The sequence below is a fragment of the Sprattus sprattus genome (genome assembly GCF_963457725.1).
Source record: "Sprattus sprattus genome assembly, chromosome: 19".
Taxonomy (NCBI): domain Eukaryota; kingdom Metazoa; phylum Chordata; class Actinopteri; order Clupeiformes; family Clupeidae; genus Sprattus; species Sprattus sprattus.
In genome coordinates this window covers 17,365,356-17,385,045 of record NC_137917.1, presented here as the reverse complement: position 1 = coordinate 17,385,045, position 19,690 = coordinate 17,365,356, and the positions used below count along the sequence as shown (strand labels likewise).

General features: G+C 46.7%; 1 protein-coding gene across 11 annotated transcripts in view; it reads left to right on the top strand.

The window, feature by feature from the left end:
- The window catches only part of LOC308380479 (histone-lysine N-methyltransferase ASH1L-like), a 30,401-nt gene that overhangs the window by 5,384 nt on the left and 5,327 nt on the right, over positions 1-19,690 (top strand). For 10 of the 11 annotated variants that reach the window (XR_013969016.1, XR_013969017.1, XR_013969018.1 and 7 more), the window contains exons 3-16: positions 636-4,467; positions 7,743-8,412; positions 9,419-9,583; positions 11,035-11,129; positions 13,657-13,730; positions 14,326-14,371; positions 14,743-14,854; positions 15,152-15,358; positions 15,939-16,085; positions 16,540-16,642; positions 17,064-17,213; positions 17,784-17,851; positions 18,096-18,265; positions 19,182-19,277. Coding sequence is in view for 7 of the 11 variants with exons in the window: in XM_080857843.1 (XP_080713969.1) it covers positions 636-4,467; positions 7,743-8,412; positions 9,419-9,583; positions 11,035-11,129; positions 13,657-13,730; positions 14,326-14,371; positions 14,743-14,854; positions 15,152-15,358; positions 15,939-16,085; positions 16,540-16,642; positions 17,064-17,213; positions 17,784-17,851; positions 18,096-18,265; positions 19,182-19,277 (5,935 nt within the window). In the remaining 4 variants the exon portion in view is untranslated. Of the gene's footprint in view, positions 1-635; positions 4,468-7,742; positions 8,413-9,418; positions 9,584-11,034; positions 11,130-13,656; positions 13,731-14,325; positions 14,372-14,742; positions 14,855-15,151; positions 15,359-15,938; positions 16,086-16,539; positions 16,643-17,063; positions 17,214-17,783; positions 17,852-18,095; positions 18,266-19,181; positions 19,278-19,690 lie in introns of those variants that run through there. The other variant, XR_013969019.1, reaches the window with a different exon arrangement.

The window sequence follows — 19,690 nt, the reverse complement described above, 5'->3', positions numbered from 1 at the left end:
AGAGATGCCTGCAGCCATGAACTTGTGTTTTACACATCCTTTGAATTTTATGAGTCATAAAAATAACGCACAAATCAAGCAGCACAATAAATGTTAGAACCTCTCATTTCTTTTAGGAGCAATTTATAGCCACCAATAGCTGTGTCTCTCCTGAGTCTATTTTTACCTCACTTTCTGTACCTGCTCTCGTTTCTCTCTCCCCCTTTCACTCTCTGTCTGTCTGCCTCCCTTTCTCTCTGTCCTTCTCTCTCTCCTCGCCTTTCCTCTTTCCACTCTGCATGTCTCTAACTGAGCGACCTCATCTGCATTTCTGAGGCTTGACTCCTCAGCTCCGTGCTTATTTCTTTTTAATCTCATTTGGTGTCAGATTGACAGTTCTCAACTTGTCCTCATTGTGAAAATACAAGGTACCATCTCTCTCTCTCTCTCTCTCTCTCTCTCTCTCTCTCTCTCTCCCTCTTTCTCTCGCTTATTGTGCAAGATGTGTAATTACCACCAAATCGTTTCCTGAATAAAGAGACTTGTGAGGGAAGTGACTCAAAACCTTACTTAAAACATCCTCTTTGGAATGAATTGCTTGTATAACTTTAATGGTACGATCCTGACCTTGAATGCATATCTGTATTTCTCTGCAGGCTCCTCCAAAGTTGGCACACAAGGCAGGGATGAAGGACCACTTCTCGGAGGGACCCACAAAACTAAACCAAAATGGGAATAAGTTACCTGGCTCTGGCAAGACAGACGAGTCCCCTCCTTCGAGTTCTCTATCGCCCACCCCTGCTGCCTCCCCCCCATCCCCTACCAAACAGCACTCCACTGTGCAAGAGGGCGCCAAGGTCACCAACGGGGATACTCCGAGAGATGAGAAGAGCACTGTCCCCAGCCAGGGAAACTCATCTGGCAGTGTAGAGAAGCTCAACAAACGCAGTGCCACCTCTAACATCAACCGCTTGAAACAACAGAAAGCCAGGGCTTGCAAACTGCACTCTCTCTCAGATTCTCATGTTTCCTCTGTTGGAAATAGTGCAGCTATTTCTTCTGTACACAATTCATGCTCCAGCCCTGCTCTCTCAGATGCAAGCGCCTGTCTTGCTGCATCAAAAGACAAGAGTAATGACCAGGGTAAGCCCTTGCCTTTTTCCCAGGAGGAGACGGTAGCTGCAGAGAGAGACGAGGCTGAAGTCACAAAAAAAAGCAACTCTCTGTCAGTGACTAACACGGGCACTTCATCAACCATGATGGCAGCAAACAGCAATAAAAGCACCAGTGGTAAAGTGCATTCCCATGCGCTATCCCCGATACCGCCCATAAATTCAGACCAAAGTGATGGACAAGTGCCTGCAGGGGAAATGGACACCGCCTCCTCCCTGACCAGCCCAACCAGTGGATGTATAACAAATCTGTCCGAAGGAAGCTTTGGATCTGTGCAATGGAAGGATAGTAATACAGGCGTAGACAATCCAAAAGACTTGAGTGTAAATAAGCCAACAGTTGCCTCTGAACAAATGAAAGTAGACAGTGCTGGCAGCAAGGGATCCCCGAGTGGCCAGAGCAGGAGAAGTGCTTTTCTGCAGCAGGGTTGTGTTATCACTCCGCCAGCTGCCTCCTCTAAATGTCCCTCGCCGGAGGAGGACAGGCGGCCCCTGAAGAAACGCAAAGGCCGCTGTCCCCGTTGGACGAAGACGGTGCATCAGGCCCAGATGTTGACACCAGACAAGAGTGCTGGCCTTGAATCCAACAGCACTTCCCCCCAGCAGGTAGTCAAACCGGTGCCGCCCCGTCGGCCAGTTGGCAGGCCACCCAAGTGCAGTCAGTTTCTTGACGCCCAGCCAAAGAAGAGGGGTCGACCGAGGCTGAACCTGAGCAAATCAAATGCACCTGCGTCTGCAGGCTCTCACAAACAGAGCACTTCCCTCACCGGCGTAATGGAGGAGAGGGACACGCCTGCAATGCAGTCCAAGAAGAATATGACCCCACTGAACACCCTCAAGAGGAAACGGGGGCGTCCAAAGCTTTTATCCTCGGCCTCCAGCTCTGAGCACCAGCCTCTGAAGTATCCATCAAATGGAGACACGGTCAGAGTTTCCCAAGAGGCCCTAGAAGGAAATGGACAATCCAGCTCAAAGGGAAGTGGGCAGCTGATGATGAAGTCTATTATTGGTAAGATCAACAAAATGAGGACAAAAAGACGGAAATGGGTTTTGAATCAACTGTTATCGGGACAGGGAGGAGGCGAGAGAGCGGAGTTACCCGACGGAAAAAAGACAGGAGGGGTGTGTGGCTTAGACCCATCTCCAGTGCCCTCTATACCCTCTATGGCAACATCCTTTGGTGGTAAACTGGGTCCACAAATCAACGTCAGCAAGAAAGGGACAATCTATATGGGCAAGAGAAGAGGACGCAAGCCAAAAGTGCCAAACGGAGATTCCAAATTCAGCTTCTCTCAAGACTCTTCTCCATCACTGGGTAGCTTTTGCTCCAGCTCGCAGTCAGCCGGAGCCAGTGGTCTTTTCAGCAATCCCATTTTCAAAAACCAAAGTGCCATTGCCCTGAATCAATCAAAACAGCTCTTTTCCCACACGTCCTCTTCCCCGGGTGCTTCCCTTTTTCAAAACACTTCCTCTTTCTTGGCCCCTCCTCAGAAGAAGTCATCATCTTACAGGGAACAGCACCAGCTACGCCATGACCGCAAAACGTCATTGTCCTCATCCCCTCTGTCTATGTCCTCACTAAACGAACTCAAAGACACCACTCTGTCCCCCCTGAGTGAGACCCACAGCCAGGAGACATTGCCGAGCGACAGCAGCGCTGGTACTGACAACAGCATGTCGGACTGGGTGGACAGAGCAGCAGGAAGCAAGGGTGCCAGGGGGGCGACCCCAGGAAGAGGCACGGCAAGTCTCACCTCAGAGGCCTGGTGCTCCAGGTGGACATTTGGGGTCACTCCTCATAGGAGTCGTGAGAGATCTGCTCCCGCCCACTCCCCCCGGGCCACGGGACCTGCTCCGTACCCCCAGCCCCAGCCATCAAGGTCCCCTCCCCCCGTAGGGGGTCAGCGGGAGAAGCACAAACACAAGTGTAAGGGCAGGGTCCACAGCTGCTCCAGCTACAAGCTCAAGGGCCAGAAACACAGGTGCAAGAGGAAGTACCTGCAGCTGAAAGCCAGCAGGCAAGACCCAGACTTCATGGTTGAGGTTGAGGAGCTGATGGTACGGCTCAGCAACATTCACTTGGTCAACCAGCGGAGTGTGCCTGAGACTGTGCTGGACAGCGAGGGGAGTGGTGGTGGTGTCGGTGGGGGAAACAGCATTGGAGCCAGCAGGCACTCCCACACCCACCACTGCATCCCGCAGAACTTGCTGCCCACCATCTTCCAAATCAACTTCAGTGGGTACTACTCCCCACATCTGGCATGCCCGTACGACTCTCTGCACTACGTCAGGAAGCCGGAACTGAAGAAGAAGCACTCCGGACATCCTCCCAAGTTCAGAGAGGTGTCTCCGACTGATGTCTCACTTTTACAGGGTCTTGGGTTCCCTCTCCCCCACACTGGGTACTATCGAGCACCCCATCGAATCCCGTACGCCCCCCCTGTGGGGTTAGGGTATTATAAGCGCCACCCCTCCAGTGAAGGCCTTTACACACAGCCAGAACATTCATCCCCCTTCTCCTCTCACCCCTCATACCCACACCCTCACCACTCCTACCCCCTCTTCATGCATCCATCGAAGCTACATAAGAAGAAGCACAAGTTAATGAGACAGGATTGTGGGGGAGAGGGAGTGAGATCGCCTGTGATGTATCCTGGGTTCTCCTCGGAGTCTGCCTACCGCTGGGCCAGTGAGTACAAGCGTAAACACAGGCACAGACACGGGGACCGTAGCATGGAGGAGAGAGGGGAAGAGAGAGGGGGTGAGGGTGACGTTGCTGGCGGCACTGACAAAACGGAAACAAAACATCCAGATTTTAAAGAGATGATGGGTTCTCAGTGGCGACACAGGTACGGGTCCGCAGTGAACCGCAATTTCATTCCGTCATCCCTCGCTCCCTCCTTCTCCACGCCCTCCTTAACCGAGAGTTGTGTGTTTAAGGAAACTACTCTTAACTGGATGGGATCCTCAAAGTCTTTACATCAAGCCAGTGGAGACAGGCAAGGCTTCCCCCACAAGCCTTGGCTGAGAAGTGGAGTGTTCCCAAGCCCGAGTTCGGATCAGGCAGAAGGGAAAGCTGGGGACTCCTCACCCGGGTCAGAGAGTGAGGAAGACCCTGAGTCATCACCAGCGAGGACAGACTCAGTGCCTGCCCTCTCCCGTCCTCACCACGTTAACCTGTTCACAAACGCCTTCAGCCAGGGGGCAGGCACCAGGTTTGGCAGCTTGTCGGGGAGCAGCAGCACGGGAGGGATCTCGGAGCTAAGCAGAACAAACCGGAGGGATCAACCTACTCCGTCTAAAAGCAGGGAGACAGGTGAGCCTGTTCTGCCAGCAGTCTGGGTATTTATACCATGCTGTGCTGTTGTGAAGCTGTGAAATTGTGTCCAGTAAACGTCCACAAGATCCATGACAAGAGATGTTTAGGCGTGGGTGTCCTGCAAGCATGTTAAAATGGAGGGTGGTTTCCTCACAGAAATATTGTGTATCATTTATGCCATAATTCTGTTGTGCTTGGCATGATGTGGGAGTAATGCAGTCCATCTGCGTCCCACTGTTTTATTAGTTATGAGGAGGCTGTGGATGCTGTAATTTTCCAGTTGTTTTCATAAAGATAGTCAGGGAGATGGTTACAGGCTTACAATACCACTAGCCTTTTCAGCATAAAGGGTGGTATTTATGACAGTCAGAAAAAGTCATTATATTCCATCCTTATATTATATATTATATATGAAGCAAATTTGTAATCACATGAATAAAGATGTGACCAATAATATAATATTTTACATTGCTTCATATGTATAATTCTAGTCTTATGGACTACTCTTTATTTGTCCATTTAAGTCAACAAGTCAGTTTCAATTCATACACTTCCCTGTAGTATTTTATTGATAAAACAGCAGAGAAGAGGCCAGCGTGTGAATTGCCTCCAGTCTTTCAGGCGCAGTGTGAGAGGCAGGCTGTGATGTTATCAGGGTTAGTGTGACCTGAGTGTGTGTCCCCCACTGGGCTCCGAGAGAGTAGTGACAGCTACTGTGACACCCTCAGCCAAACACCAGCCACACACTTCTGAAGAGAGGTGCTGTTGAGTAGTAGTGTTTGTGTGTGTGTGTGTGTGTGTGTGTGTGTGTGTGGGGTGTGTGTGTGTGTGTGTGTGTGTGTGTGTGTGTGTGTGTGTGTGTGTGTGAGTGTGTGTGTGGTGTGTGTGTGTGTGTGTGTGTGTGTGCTATAGTAAAGGGAGCATAAAGTGGCTGTAATCTTCAGTGTGAAGAGAGGATTACTGGGTTCACTTTTTGGTCACAGACAGGAGGTGTGTGTGTGTGTGTGTGTAGAAGATTTGCTGTTTGGAACTTCACGGTGCACTGCTGCACAGAAGGGTGTGTTTTAAGAGAGTGAGTGCTTTCACCAATCTCAGAATATACCTTAATCACTCGGTTGATGGCAGTAATTTTGTTAGTTGAAGTTTTGGGTGATGGCCAAGCCACTTCCACTAACCAGGTACATGTGCTCTGAATCTGACCCAGTGTTTGAAAGTGCATCTCAGAGACAAAGAGAGGAAAATATACTGGATAGCAGTTAATTCAGGCTTGGGTCCAGTCTGGATCTGCGCGGCGGATGACTTAAAGCTAGCTTCACATTCCTATCATGTATTTGGCTTGGGTTAAGGAGTTATGTAAGTGGGACGCTGTTTGACACTCTGCTAAAGGCCTGCAAGTTAATCTTCATGCGATCATAGGAATGATTTTAACACTCATACACACACACACACACACACACACACACACACACATGAAAATACACAGCACCACTTCAGTCACTTAGGATATGATTTGAGGCAGCCATATTAGTGTGTTTCGGGATAGTATCCGTGTCAGTGTGAGTGTCTGTCAGGCGTGTTTCACACAATGACCTGCCTTTACACTCGCAGCCTTTAGCTGTGACCTGGCACAGACATGGACTCCCCACGGTAAACGCACCACAAGACCTATAAAATACAGGATTATGAATAATATACTTACTGTCGCAAGCCAGCCAAAATATGCCTTTTTAAAAGCCTGGCATGGTGTGCCTGTGTGTGTGCCGAGCCAAGACACATCAGTGTGTTTGAGTTGGATAGGACGAACGCAAGAAGAGTGGGCAGTCTTCGGAGAGAAGGAAATGTGGTGGAGAGAGAAGAAAGAGCGAGAGAAAAAGAGGGAGTGAGAGGAAAGAGAGGACGAGAGAAATTTGTGGATGGAAATGTACAATTGAAATTTAATCTGGGGAAGAAGAGGAAAATGGAGAGAAGAGAGGAGAGGCAGGAGAGGGCCAGAGGGGAGAGATGACGAGAAAAAGGAAAAGCAGAAAGCAGGAGAAAAAGAGAGAAAGAGAGAAAGAGAAGGGGAGTCAAGACAGTGGGAGAGAGAAGGACAGAGAGAATGTTGCTTTTGAGAGGGACAGAATATTTTTGGCACAGACACATAAGCTAACTGAAATCATATGTGCCTGAAGTCCCCCTCCCCCTCTCTCCACACACACACACACACACCCGTTACCTTATCATCACACACACACACACCTCCTGTCCCTGTCACAAAGCACAACACGCACACACACATAAGACAGGCATATTGATTATGTAACATGGTTTCCTGTTGCCCATTGAGGTTGATAAAAAGGATATGGGTTTTACACAGGAAATTGGTGTAACTCGTGTGTGTTGGAGGCGCATAAGTGAACTGCCATTTATGCGAGAAGCTTAAGTGTGCAGTGTTGAATACGTCTGCACTGACGGTACTGAAGATACTATTCAGTGGGTTATCCATGCTGTTTCTGATTATTTATGCTGAAAAAGAGGTTGGCAAAGACATCTGGCTGCTTTTTTCATTAACCCATCTCTGTGTCTCTCGGTCACCAACGAGTGTACTTTTTCTTTTTCTCTCCTTCTTTTTACTGTCGTTTTCCCCAACAGCATGCCTTCCTCCTTTTCATCTCCTGACCTTTTTCTTCCTTTCTCCTCCCTCCCTTCTCTTTCTTTCTCTTCTTTCTCTGTCAATCTGTCCATTTTCTCTCTCTCTTCTCCTGGGATGAAGTCAGTGAGATTGATGACTCTACCTTTCCCAAGCACTTCTGAGTTTGTATAAATGTAATACCCATCAGGCTTTGCTCTGGGCTCCCCACTGACTTCTCCTGTGCGCTCTAAAAATGTGGTATTTTATCATTCTTGTGCAGTAGGTCACTCTGTTTTATGAGAGCAGTGCTGGGAATCGCATGCAATGGCATTGACTTCCACCAAGCCTGATACTCTCATGGATTGAATGTATTGTTAAAAACTGAGTTACTGTTTGCACCAGTGGAGACGACTGCAGTCCTGATAGTGTGATAACATGGTGATGAGCTGTTGGCAGCTGGTGTGTAATTAATTATAGCAGACCGCAGACTAGAGAGCAAACTAATGCGGAATGGTCTTGGACAGTAGAACACATAGAATGTTGTACATGAAGAAGAATACTTTTGAGTAACCACTGGACGACTCTCTGTGCTTTTTCCCTCTGTCTTTCTTTCTTTCTTTCTTTCTTTCTTTCTTTCTCTCTTTCTTTCTGTCTGTATCAGGGAGGAAAGCAAGCCCAGACTCTGACTCAGCTGAAGTTCCAGAGAATGGGGTTCACTTCCAGCACCGTGTCCAGCACCGGAGCCTCTCTCTCCTCTACAGTCATGCCCACGGATACTCATCCCTCCCTGGGCAGTCCTTGCTGCCTGCACCCCCTGCCGCTGGAAGTCTCAAAGGTAGAAGACTGTCCAGTTGCAGCCAGATGGGCCGAAACGCGGGCTTCCCAGGAGCCTTGGCTGAGTTCGCCCAGCCTTCTTCCTCATATGGGTCTAGACCCTGGGCCGGTTCTGAGTGCAGCACCAGGTCCAGTAAGTCCAGCCTGAATCACCTCAACAAGATTCTGCGCGCCAAGAAGATGCAGAGGCAGGCCGTGACGGGCAACAACGTAGTGAAGAAGAGAGGTCCCGGACGACCTAGGAAATACCCACTTCCCTCCCCCTCCCCTCCTCCCGCCACCACACAGGACCCCCACCCAAAAGATGCAGTAAGAGGAGGAGGTGTGGTGGAGGAGGCTGGCAAGGGCCCGTTCAAACGAAGGAAGAAGAGGAGGTGCTATGAGAGGGGAGAAGCAGAGGACAGAGAGGAGCAAAAGAGGCATGAAGAGGACAGACGAATGAGAGGAGGAGCGAAGAGGACCGAGTTTCCTCAGACGGAGCATCTCTCCAGCAGGAGGTTAGATATTATAGACCAAACAACAGCTGACCCTGGATCAGCCCTGAAACAGCCCTAACCGGGCTGGATCAGGGCCCTGTTTCCCAACAGCATCATAAGCCTGAGTAGTTTGTAGAATCCGTCTTACAAATCATCTTACATTTTCAGAACATTTCCGGAAAGCATTGTAAGTTAACCTAAGTTAACATAAGTACTTGAAAATGTATGTAGGCAGCTAAGAGTTTCTGAACAGCGAATTGGCAAAATTATTAAATGAGACAATTGCGTTCGTTGTTACTGATTCCATTTGTCTAAGCGTATCTTTTTTCCTCTTTGTTTTGGAAAGGGGGTGGGATATATAGCTTGCATTCACTAGGGCCTAGGCCTAGCTCACAGGTTGGTGCGAAAGTGGAAGAGATTGGGGAAAGTTCAATCAGATAGAAAGAGAAAAAAAAAATATGGAATAATTGTTTAACTTTGTAGAGATTGTCAGAGTCTTATACCGTATTTTCAGACCCTTATAATAACATTAACAAGCCTGTTAGTAGCTAAAACAAGTGTTTTATTTAGTCAATTATGCATGCTTGCGCCATAGGATTCCATTGTATAGCCGTTTTGTGGTTGCCGGTTTTAGCATTCTAACCCAATTCTAGACCGATTTTAGTTGTTTTTGTCCCTAGTAAAAATTTCGGAAAGATCTAAAAATAGGGCCCAGGTTGGACATTCGTAAAATCAGGCGTAGAGAAAACTTGTTACTGCTCGTTAAGTCTGATCGTTATTGGGAAATGGGGCCCGGGGCTAGATGCCTCTTTACATCAAGCTGCTGTCTGAGATTCATTTCAGTGCACGACATGTTCAATAAAGCCACAGTGCGACTGACAAATGTTTACCACTAATTGATGTGCCGCCGCTCACACTACTTAGACATCTGTGTACTGTTATATATCTCACTCTCACTGTTCGTATTCACATGAAGAAAATTACCTCTATCCTATTATATAGTGTATGTTTCTCCTCTGTCTTCCAGTTTAGAGGGTGGAAAGCTAAAAAGTCAAACTTCCATTGGTTCAGTCCCATCTAACCAAGTCCCACCCACACAGTCTGACAGCCAATGGGAGAGTAGAATGCCACAGCCCCCAATGAAGAAGTTTGAGAGGGCGGGTCTATACTCCGATGTATACAAGACTGAAGAGTAAGTGATGAGTCACGCATTAGCACACCTGACACAGACAATCACCGGGGTGCCTAATCTCACTGACGGGCAGCAAGCAAAGTCCGTCACGCATTTACTAAAACTATCGTGTGGAGTGTGCGAGCACTCTACTGACCCACCCATGTTTGTGCTTAGGATCTTGCTCATGGTATTAAATTAGCAAAATGATTTTGCAAAATAATTACATTAGCTTTCGTTCATGCTCAGTGGACTTCGCTTGTTGCTCACTGCCTGTCAATGAAATTGGTGTCCCAGATGGTCACACATTAGCACTCACACTGACAACCACAGGATGGTCTCCATTAGCACTCACACTGACACCAGTCACAGGTGGGAACACAAAAAATGGTTTGGAACACGGTACTATAATGTTTAGATAAATATAACAAAATGAACAACAATAAAATATAAACAGAGTCTAATATTTGTGCAGAACATTTGGTGATCTTAGGTTAAACTCCTTCAGAAAAGCAAGCACTAGCAAACCTCAAATTTACCATTTCATTCTAATTCACATTAGGAGTTACAGGAGTCACAGGAATTAGGGGAGACCCACAGAATTAGGGGAGACCCACAGAAATAGAGAAGACCAATAGGACTAGAGGAGACCCACAGAACTACAGGAGACCCATAGAACAAGAGAAGACCCATAGGGCTAGAGGAGACCCATAGAGCTAGACATGATTAATGAATAATGGCGTATGCCCATTTTACGCTCTTCTAATTCTATTTGCTGAAGCGTCTGACTCTAGAATGGCTGTATGCCTGATCATTCCGGAGCTGTTTAGGTAAACATGTACTTGCCAAATCAGTAAACAGACTGGAGATCACTTGAAATGTTTGTGTATTTTATATTGGTCTTTATTTCCCAAACAAATGTATCTTTGGGACACATCATGTAATCGTGCATCTTGAATTACTCCAGTTATCCATCACTAGTATAGCAAATGACCATTATATATGATTAGTGTAACCTCTAAATCCCAGTATGATAATTTCATACATACTTCACAGCAGTTCATCAGTCACCCCTTATATATGATTAGTGTAACCACTAAAGCCCAGTATTATGATTTCATACATACTTTATAGCAGTTCATCAGAGTCACCCCTGCAGCTGAATTTATAATAGTGTGTTCTGCCTTGCCAGTTTCTGTCACATAATTGAATTACAGTAATTAAAGATCGCTCATATATGAAAATTGCTCAGACATAGACTGCAGGACGTAAAATACCTAACAAAGTCTTAAATGTCTTCCTTAGGTATTCTGGTGAGAACTAGTTGATACTTATAGATCTCTTTGCAGACACATGTGGATGCTGACACAGTGATTTTATGTAGTGAAGAGTGATAGAGGTATCGACACTGATGTTCTTCATCCCTGTGTAAGTAAGTTCAAACTCCTCCTCGTCCTTCTCCTGCTGTATAGCCCGGAGTCACAGCTACGGCAACTGGGCAGGGACACTCTGGAGTACATCCCCGGCGAGCACGAGCATGGCCTGATGCCTGCCCCCATTAACGTGGGTGAGTCCCTCACTTCTTTTCAATGCAGAGCAAATGGTTTGGGCAGGCCTGCCAGTGAGTAGTCTTCCAGACTAGATCAGGGCCAGATTTGTTTTTAAAAGTTGACTGCTTGCTGACCAAGTTCAACCAAGCTCTGAAAGTTAAGCCAAGTTCATCCTTGCTCTGAATGTTAAACCAAGCTCTGTTTCAAGGTAGCTAAAGTAAAGCCATTTCACTAACACTGTTTTGCCACTGACTCCATTTGTAAGTGTTATTGCTACCTGATACTTAGGCCTAGTTTAGACGGAGCCTAGATTTCACACAAATCGAATCTTTTAATTTCGTAAGGACGGAGCATGGTAAACGAGAAATTTGCGTAAGGACAAACCCCAGCCGATTGGTATGAACCGGCTGTAGTACATCCCCCACGCCTGTTGGTGGCGCTCTAACGGTGTTACAGACAGCTGAAAAAACGTGAAAAAACTTAGAAGAAAAGACAGGAGCACAGCACACGCATAAACACATTACACAAGACATTCAAGCTCCAATTAGCAACGTTTAGCCTAACCACATAGCCTACATTTAATCTGCACAGTAAGACATTATGGTGGTTAATAAAATCAGTGGTCAGAGCAGACTATAGGTTATGCGAAAATGAATTCTATTTTCTATTGATATTAAAGAGTTTGGAACAGTTCAACAGGACATGTCTGTCATCCCATTTGCCATGAGGCTTTGCTCCGACCATTCTACATTCATTTATGAACAAAAAAGCAAATTAAATCGCTGGCCAATTTATATTTGTGGTCATGAAAGTAATGTAACGTCGCCGTGTGTGTGTGTGCGTGCGTGTGTGTGAGAGACAGAGAGACAGAGAGAGAGAGAGAGATCATGTGTGTTTAGTGTGCTGTGGGCGGCTTTACATGATATTTGATGCTGTGAATACTGCCTGTTTTGTGGTGCAGTGACATGTTTTGTGGGAGCCAGGGGTTGAGGCGGCGGCGGCGGCCGTGAAGAATCTGTTTTCCATCTGAGGAGTTTAATTTGCTTGAGCAGAAGGGATTTAGATAAAAGAGAGCTACAGGGATGACTCAGACAACTCCAGTGACTTAGAGACGGATCTCAGAGTCAAGCAAGGTTCATCGAAGGGACGTGGAGGGGGTGTGTGTGTGTGTGTGTGTGTGTCTGAGTGTGTGTGTGTCTGTTTGTGTGTGAATTAGTGTGTGTGTTTGTGTGTGAGATAGAGAAGGGGCGAGAGTGTGTGTCTGTTTGTGTAAGAGTGCGTGTATGTATGTGTTTGTGTGTTGGCATCTGTGTAAAAGGGGATAAGAGGATTTTTATCTGAGAGAGTGTGTTTGTTTTTTGTTTGTCTGTCTGTGTGTGTGTGTGTGTGTGTGTGTGTGTGTGTGTGTGTGTGTGTGTCTGTGTCTGTGTCTGTGTCTGTGTGTCTGTGTGTCTGTGTGTGTGTGTGTGTGTGTGTGAAAAAGAGAGTTAAGGCATGAGCAACTTGACAGCGAGTTGGCAGAGTAAGACGGGCTGTGGTAAAAGAATATAATTTGGAGAAAGGGAGAGGTAGAGATGGAACAGAGTAGAAAACAACTGGAAAGCAGGAAATTGGAAAGTTTGTGTTTAGCGAGAGTGCCCAAGTATAGCTTTCACTGCCGTCCACACCAATTTCTCCTAATGCCTGTGTGTGTGTACTCAGTACAAAGTACCTCAGGCAGCGTGTTTGTCAGAGAGTCATAGCAAGACTGGTATCAGTATCAGTAAATAACTGGGGAATCACCTCTTAAAGACACAAGGTATGATGGTACGTTTTGTACCAGAGACTTCAGTCAGGGAGATGGTGTTCAATCAGGAAACAAGTTTATCACAAATCCACTGTGCATAACAGGAGACAGGCAAGCTCACAGGAAAACCTCTCCATCTTGCGTCTCAAGCTCAGACTGATCGCTTGCCTGGTTACAGTATCCCACCAGAATGACAGGAGAGGTTATTAATGGGCTCATCTTACATGGACCACACTGAGTCAGAAGAATCAGCAGGCTACCCTAATAAGTGTTATTATCCTTGCAATTTAGGTCAGATGTCTAATGATGCAGAGAAAGCGCTGAAATACACACACAGTCCCAAAAACATTCCATTCTCTTTATCTCTGAGAACACAGAGGGCCATAGACACACACAGGAACCGAGTCACACACACATCAGGAGCGGTGTCATAAATAGCAGCCCTGAGATTCTTCTACTCAACCTTCATTTGAATCTAGGAAACATAAAGGCTTAAACGACATATAATTATAGAATTTAAGACAGTAAGTCTGATTTGCAACTTCTCCACCCCCCTTCTCTCTCTCTCTCTCTCCATCTCTCTCTCTCTCGCATCTCTTTCTCTGCCATTCTGTCTCTGTTGCTTCATCTTCCTCACTGGTTGTTGTTTTCAGTCCGCCTCTCTCCCCCTGCCTCTAACCCTGTCTGTGTCTCTGTGGGTTTGTGTGTGTGTGTGTGTGTGTGTGTGTGTGTGTGTTTGTGTGCTTGTGTGTGCGTAGGAAAGTACCTGAGGCTCAAGCGCATTGACTTCCAGCTCCCCTACGACATCCAGTGGCTCTGGAAACACAATCAGGTACTTGTTATCGTCATGGTTACCGGAGTGGGTGTTGTTGTTATTGTAGGGGAATGGGGGTCTTGACTTAGGGTCCTGTGGTTATGGAAAGGGTGCTGGGTGATGTGTGTGTCTGAGTGTGTGGGGGACTTGGGGAAAGGGGGGGTGCAAGTCAAACAAGAGAGGCATTTGTGGAGCTGTGAGTTAAAAATAGAACATTTCATCAAAAAGCTCTTATGCAAATTGTAAAAACCACCCAGATATGAAAGAAGGTTTGGCAGTTTCAGCCCGGACATGCCAGAGCTGATGTTTGGCGATCTGATGTTTGATCATTTACTTTTATGTAATTTAATAGTCATCAGTGTTTCACAAATAAATATTGGGCTAGCTAAGCAGCTGAAACAGAAACATCTTGAGATGATTTCCTGACTCTGTACCTGGGCTGGTTTTACCCCAGTACATGAAGTGTCAGCGTGCCTTTGAACCTGCCTGTGTGTGTGTGTGTGTGTGTGTGTGTGTGTGTATGTGTGTGTGTGTGTGTGTGTGTGTGTGTGTGTGTGTGTGTGTGTGCGCACGTGTGTGTGTGTGTGTGTTCGTGTGTGTGTGTCTGCCTCAGCTTCACAGGAAACCTGATCCCCCAGGATACAGGAAAATCACCTCCAGTGAGTCCCTTAACTCAGCTTTCACTATTGCGTGTGTGTATGTGTCTGTGTGTGTGTGTGTGTGTGTGTGTGTGTGTGTGTGTGTGTATGTGACTGTGTGTGTGTGTGTGTGTGTGTGTGTGTGTGTGTGTGTGTGTATGTGTGTGTGTGTGTGTGCGTGTGCGTGTATGTGTCTGCGTGTATGTGTGGTTAGGCACATATGTGCTTGTGCTTGTGTCTTGTCTCTGTGTGTGTGTGTCTGTGTGCTATGTTATACACACATAAACACGTATGAAGAGGGAATGTTATCAAATTACATTCTCAGCATGTCATGGTCACCCCTCCCTCTCTCACTCTGACTCTTCCTCTCCCTCTCTATCTGTCTTTATGAGATGTGTTTGTTGATGTCAAGCCCATCTCCGAACAGACGGCCACTCAGTGTGCCTGTAAGCCTCTGGAAATCAGCGGTGGAAAAGGGTGTGTGGATGGTGACTGCCTCAACAGGTAGAGAAAACACACACACTGTACGTGTAACTGATAATAATAGTAATACGAGGCGGAATTGTGGTCCTACTCTAACACAAACAAATAAACACACACACAAACAGTTATACAGCGAGTAGTTAGAAGAGCTTGATTTGATAAAGTTCAGCATTGTTTGGAATAAAAAACACCAATCAACTCAGTTTGCTATGACCCTACTGTAATCATTATCCACGACTGATAACCACGTGTGCTATTGACCTGCTACATGTTTTTGTCTGACTGCCTTTGCTGAGTGGTTGCTGCTTTGGCTTTCAGGCGGTTGTGTGTGGAGTGTGTGCCAAGCCTGTGCCCCTGTGGTGAGCAGTGCGGTAACCAGGCCCTCCAGAGGCGGCAGGGCGTACGGGGGCTGGAGCGCTGCAGGGGCCGGGGCACAGGGTGGGCGCTCCGCACCCCCCTGCCCCTCAGGCCAGGCCAGCTCATCAGCGAGTACCTGGGAGAGGTGGTCAGCCAGCAGGAGTTCAGGTAAGAGAGAGACACAGAGTAAAGGGAGAAAGAGAGACAGTGAAAGAGAGACAGAGAGAAAGAGTACGATAATGAGAGAGATAAGGGGAAGAGAGAAACAGAAAGAGAGAAAGAGTAAGAGAAACAGAGAAAGCGCAGGAGAGCGTGACGGAGAGAGGGTGAAAAATTTGTATTGTACCATATTACAGTATTCCCTTACGAGAAGTCCAGACTGACCAACTGTGACAAGTGGGAGGAAGAAAGAGCTGGGAAGGAAGGAGGGGATATTTAGGGAGGAAGTGCAGAAGTAGGGTACTGGAAGTGAGAGAAGGTCGTTCTGGAAAAGAAGGACAGGGGACATGGTTGGAGGAGTAGGGGAGAGAAAAGGAGAGCAGAGAGAGGAGAGGACAAATGGAGGGGTGGGAATCATCACGTGACGTGACGTGCTGAAAGGTGGAGGTCCCTAGTGATGTGGGCTTTGAGAGTATAGGAGCCTTTAGCACACGTTTATTAGCGCACTTCCAATACTAACTAACGAAAGTGTGTGTGTGTGTGTGTGTGTGTGTGTGTGTGGGTGTGTGTGCGTGTCTGCCATACCCAGGAGGCGAATGACTGCTCGTCACTATGGCCCCAACCCTCAGTACAGTCTGACTCTTAGTGGAGGCATGGTCATTGACAGCCATCGAATGGGCAATGAGGCTCGCTTCATCCAGCACAGCGGTAAACCCAACTGTGAGGTGCAGAAGTGGTGAGTTTAACAACAGCAAACTGCTGCAGGTGGTAAGATTGACAACCTTAGACAAACATTATTAAAAACTTTAGAGTTGAGATCAGATTGAAGACTACTTTTAACTGATTGTTATAGCCATAAGTTATATAAGTTATTAGTCAGTAGGATAATCAGTAATCTGCCTGTGATGTCCATTATTGTAACATGGTACTATAATTTGTTACTATTTTATTTTAACGGAATAAATATGACAATGTAATAATAACAGATCTGAGATGACAGTGACAAAACAACAGTTCTGTAATAACAGTCACATGATAATAGATCTGTAAATGATAGTGACAAAGCTGTGATGACAGTCACATGATAACGGTTCTGTGATGATAGTGACAAGCCCGTGATGGCAGTCAAATTTTAACTGTTTTTAATGACAGTGACATGATGATAGGCATCTTGCTGTGTCCTTGCTCAGGTCAGTGAATGGCATCTATCGACTTGGTGTGTTTGCCCTGAGACACATCAGCAGTGGAGTGGAACTCACACTCAACTACAGCACACACCAGGCAGAGGGCCAGGTGAGTGGCATACAAATGTGACACACATATATACATGCTCCCTCTCTCTCTCTCTCTCTCTCTCTCTCTCCTCTCTCTCTCTCTCTCTCTCTCTCTCTCTCTCTCTCTCTCTCTCTCACTCACACACACACATGGACACTCACGTTAGCTGTTTAACTCAAATACACATTTTCATTTAAACCACACTCAAACACACACTCTTTTATAAGCAGAAATACCCTGGGACACACGCACACACATGCACACACGCATACACACACACAAATGCATCCATTCCAATAAGCAAATATTTACTGATATAAACAGACATCGGCCTACATTATTTCAACAAAAGAAACTAGGAATCAATGCACACACACATAGTCATGCATACACACACTCACACCACCATGTTTCATTCTGTGTGTCTTCTCCCTGGCAGGTGTGTAAGTACAGCATGGACGAGGGTGAGAGTCCAAGAGATGACCTGGTGCAGCCTGTGGTGCCTAGTAACCAGCAGCAGAGAGACGAGGGAGGAAACACAGTCCTGCAGAGACCAGCAGACACAGACACACACACAAGCAAAAAACAGGTGAGAAACCCAAAGAAAGACACACACACACACACACACACAAACAAACACACACACACACACACACACACACACACACACACACACACAAACAAACACACACACACACACACACACACACACACACACACACACTAGTAGAAAACTGGTGAGAAACCCACAGAAAGAAACACACACACACACACACACCAACAGAAAACCAAGAGGAAATCACAGAAAAAATGACACTTTCTCTCTCTTACACACACACACACACATCAATTTTAGAAGAACCTTCCTAAAATAGATTTCTGTTTCAAAATAGACATCAAAACAACATATGATGCATCTTTCAGTTTGTTGATCTGTCTTTGTGAGACGGTTGAACCTCTTTACTCTCAGTTTGTCTCAGTTTTGTGCTCAGTTGAGAATGCAGTACCTGCTCTGAACTCCAGGGGCAGTAAAATGCATTTAAAAAATCTCTCTAATTTACCATGAGACAGTGTTACGCCATAAAGAGTCATTTCAGAGCACCTAGATATGATCATATGCACCATGCAGTTCTGCATCTCTCTGTTCCGTGTGCTGTAGGAGTCATCAGCTGGCAGTTCCAGGTGTTCTCCCTGTCTGAAAATGAAGGCCTTGTCCAGCAGGGACAGGTAGGGACTCACACACTTACTATAGAGCTCTGAAACACTCGGAAACCACATGGACCCATACACACACAAACCCGTATACATACATACATGATGACATACACACACACACACATACTGAACACACACTCTTACTGAACACGCACAAACACACACACACACACACACACCAATATGCATCCACAAACCCACAAGTGGTAGGAGGTTATGAGATGAGATGTGTGTGTGTGTTCCTGGTGTGTTGCAGGGAGATTGTGCTTACACGAGGCATCTTCCTGGTGAGGAACTATGAGGCGGTGAGGCAGAAGCAGGAGCAGCTTTGGAGAGAAGAGGAGTTCGAGAGGAGAAGAGAGTGGGACGAAGAGAAAAACAGCTGGATCAGGGATGGTCACGATGCCAGCAGCTGTGTCAAAACAGGTCCAGCAGTGTGTTTGTTTGTCTGGCTGTCTGTATATTATCTTAATGTTAATTTGTCTGTGACTGAGCCTGCGCATCTCTCTGCATGTGTGTGTGCACGTTTAATGTATGTGTGTGTGTGTCTCTGTGACTTCGAGGGATTTCTTAAGCTGCGGTCAGAGTGGAATAAACAACTGTGCCCCGGTCTTGTTGTCTCGACCCAAACGCTCCAGCCATGTAGTGTTCTTATAGAAGCCACTCCCAGTGTCAGAATGGATCAGCAGAGCAGCACAGCTCTGAATGATGTCAGGCCCCAGGCATCCGCTCTGGCCACGGCCAAGCTCTTTAATGTGCACGTTCAGAACCAGAACCAGATCCAGAACCACCAGGAACCGCCAGCCATTTTCCTACCACAGTCTGTGGCCGAGGTCCGACCCTCCATCCAAGCGTCCATCAGCCATCACCACCACCCCCACCCCACCTCACCCCCGGTCATGCTCCGTTGCCACGGAGCTGGATGCCATGCGGAGGCCCGGCTACGGGTCCGTACGCTCCATCCCGGCCGAGGCCACGAGAGGACACGTGTGGTTCTGGGCAGCCATGGCTGCATGTCTGTGGCTTTGGTTCACTAAGGGAAGAAAACAGTCTGGATGCTCTGATCAGGGTGGATGATCTTTGTGTGGGCTTGACATGTCTGTGTGGACTCGTCCAAAGCGCTGGGGGAAGAGCGCCTGATTCATGAGGATGTTACTGCGCAGTTTTTGAGTGATCGTATTACTGAGAACATTGTGGGGTTAGGTTGAAGTGGTCCAGAGTTGGTTTAAATTTTTTGTTTATACTTCTTTAGGTTCTCTGTTGTCTCTGTCTCTTTGATAAATGGACACGGTGTAATGTGGGTGAAATTATAAGGATGTGCTTGTGTGTGTGTGTTCTGCAGGCTCCCAGAAGCATTTCCAAGAGCCTGAAGTCAACGAGACGGGAAACCTCACACACATGTGTAAGGAGATCTGTGACATCATGACCAGATACAAAGGTGTGTGTTTCACTCCACTGCGACGTGAGCTTTCAGTGTTGTTTACTGTGAGTTTGGAGATTCTAAATCGTCATTACACACTCCCCAAACAACTGCTACCTCTAGATAGGGCCCAGCCTACTTGGATCTTAAGGCCCAATCACATTTCAAACAAACAAGGCTGACTTTCGATTCACTGCAACACACACGTGTTATATATCGAGGCGACACAGGACACATACACACACACACGAAGGCATGAGGTCGCTGTTAGTATTTGTTTTTACATTTAGTAATTTAGCAGACACATTTATCCAAAGCGACGATCAAGGGTCAGGGTCAGATCAAGACCAAATCAGAGCCATATTAGATTCGATTAGATATAACTTTATTGTCATTATGCTGAGAATACATTTGCGACAAAATGACGTCCC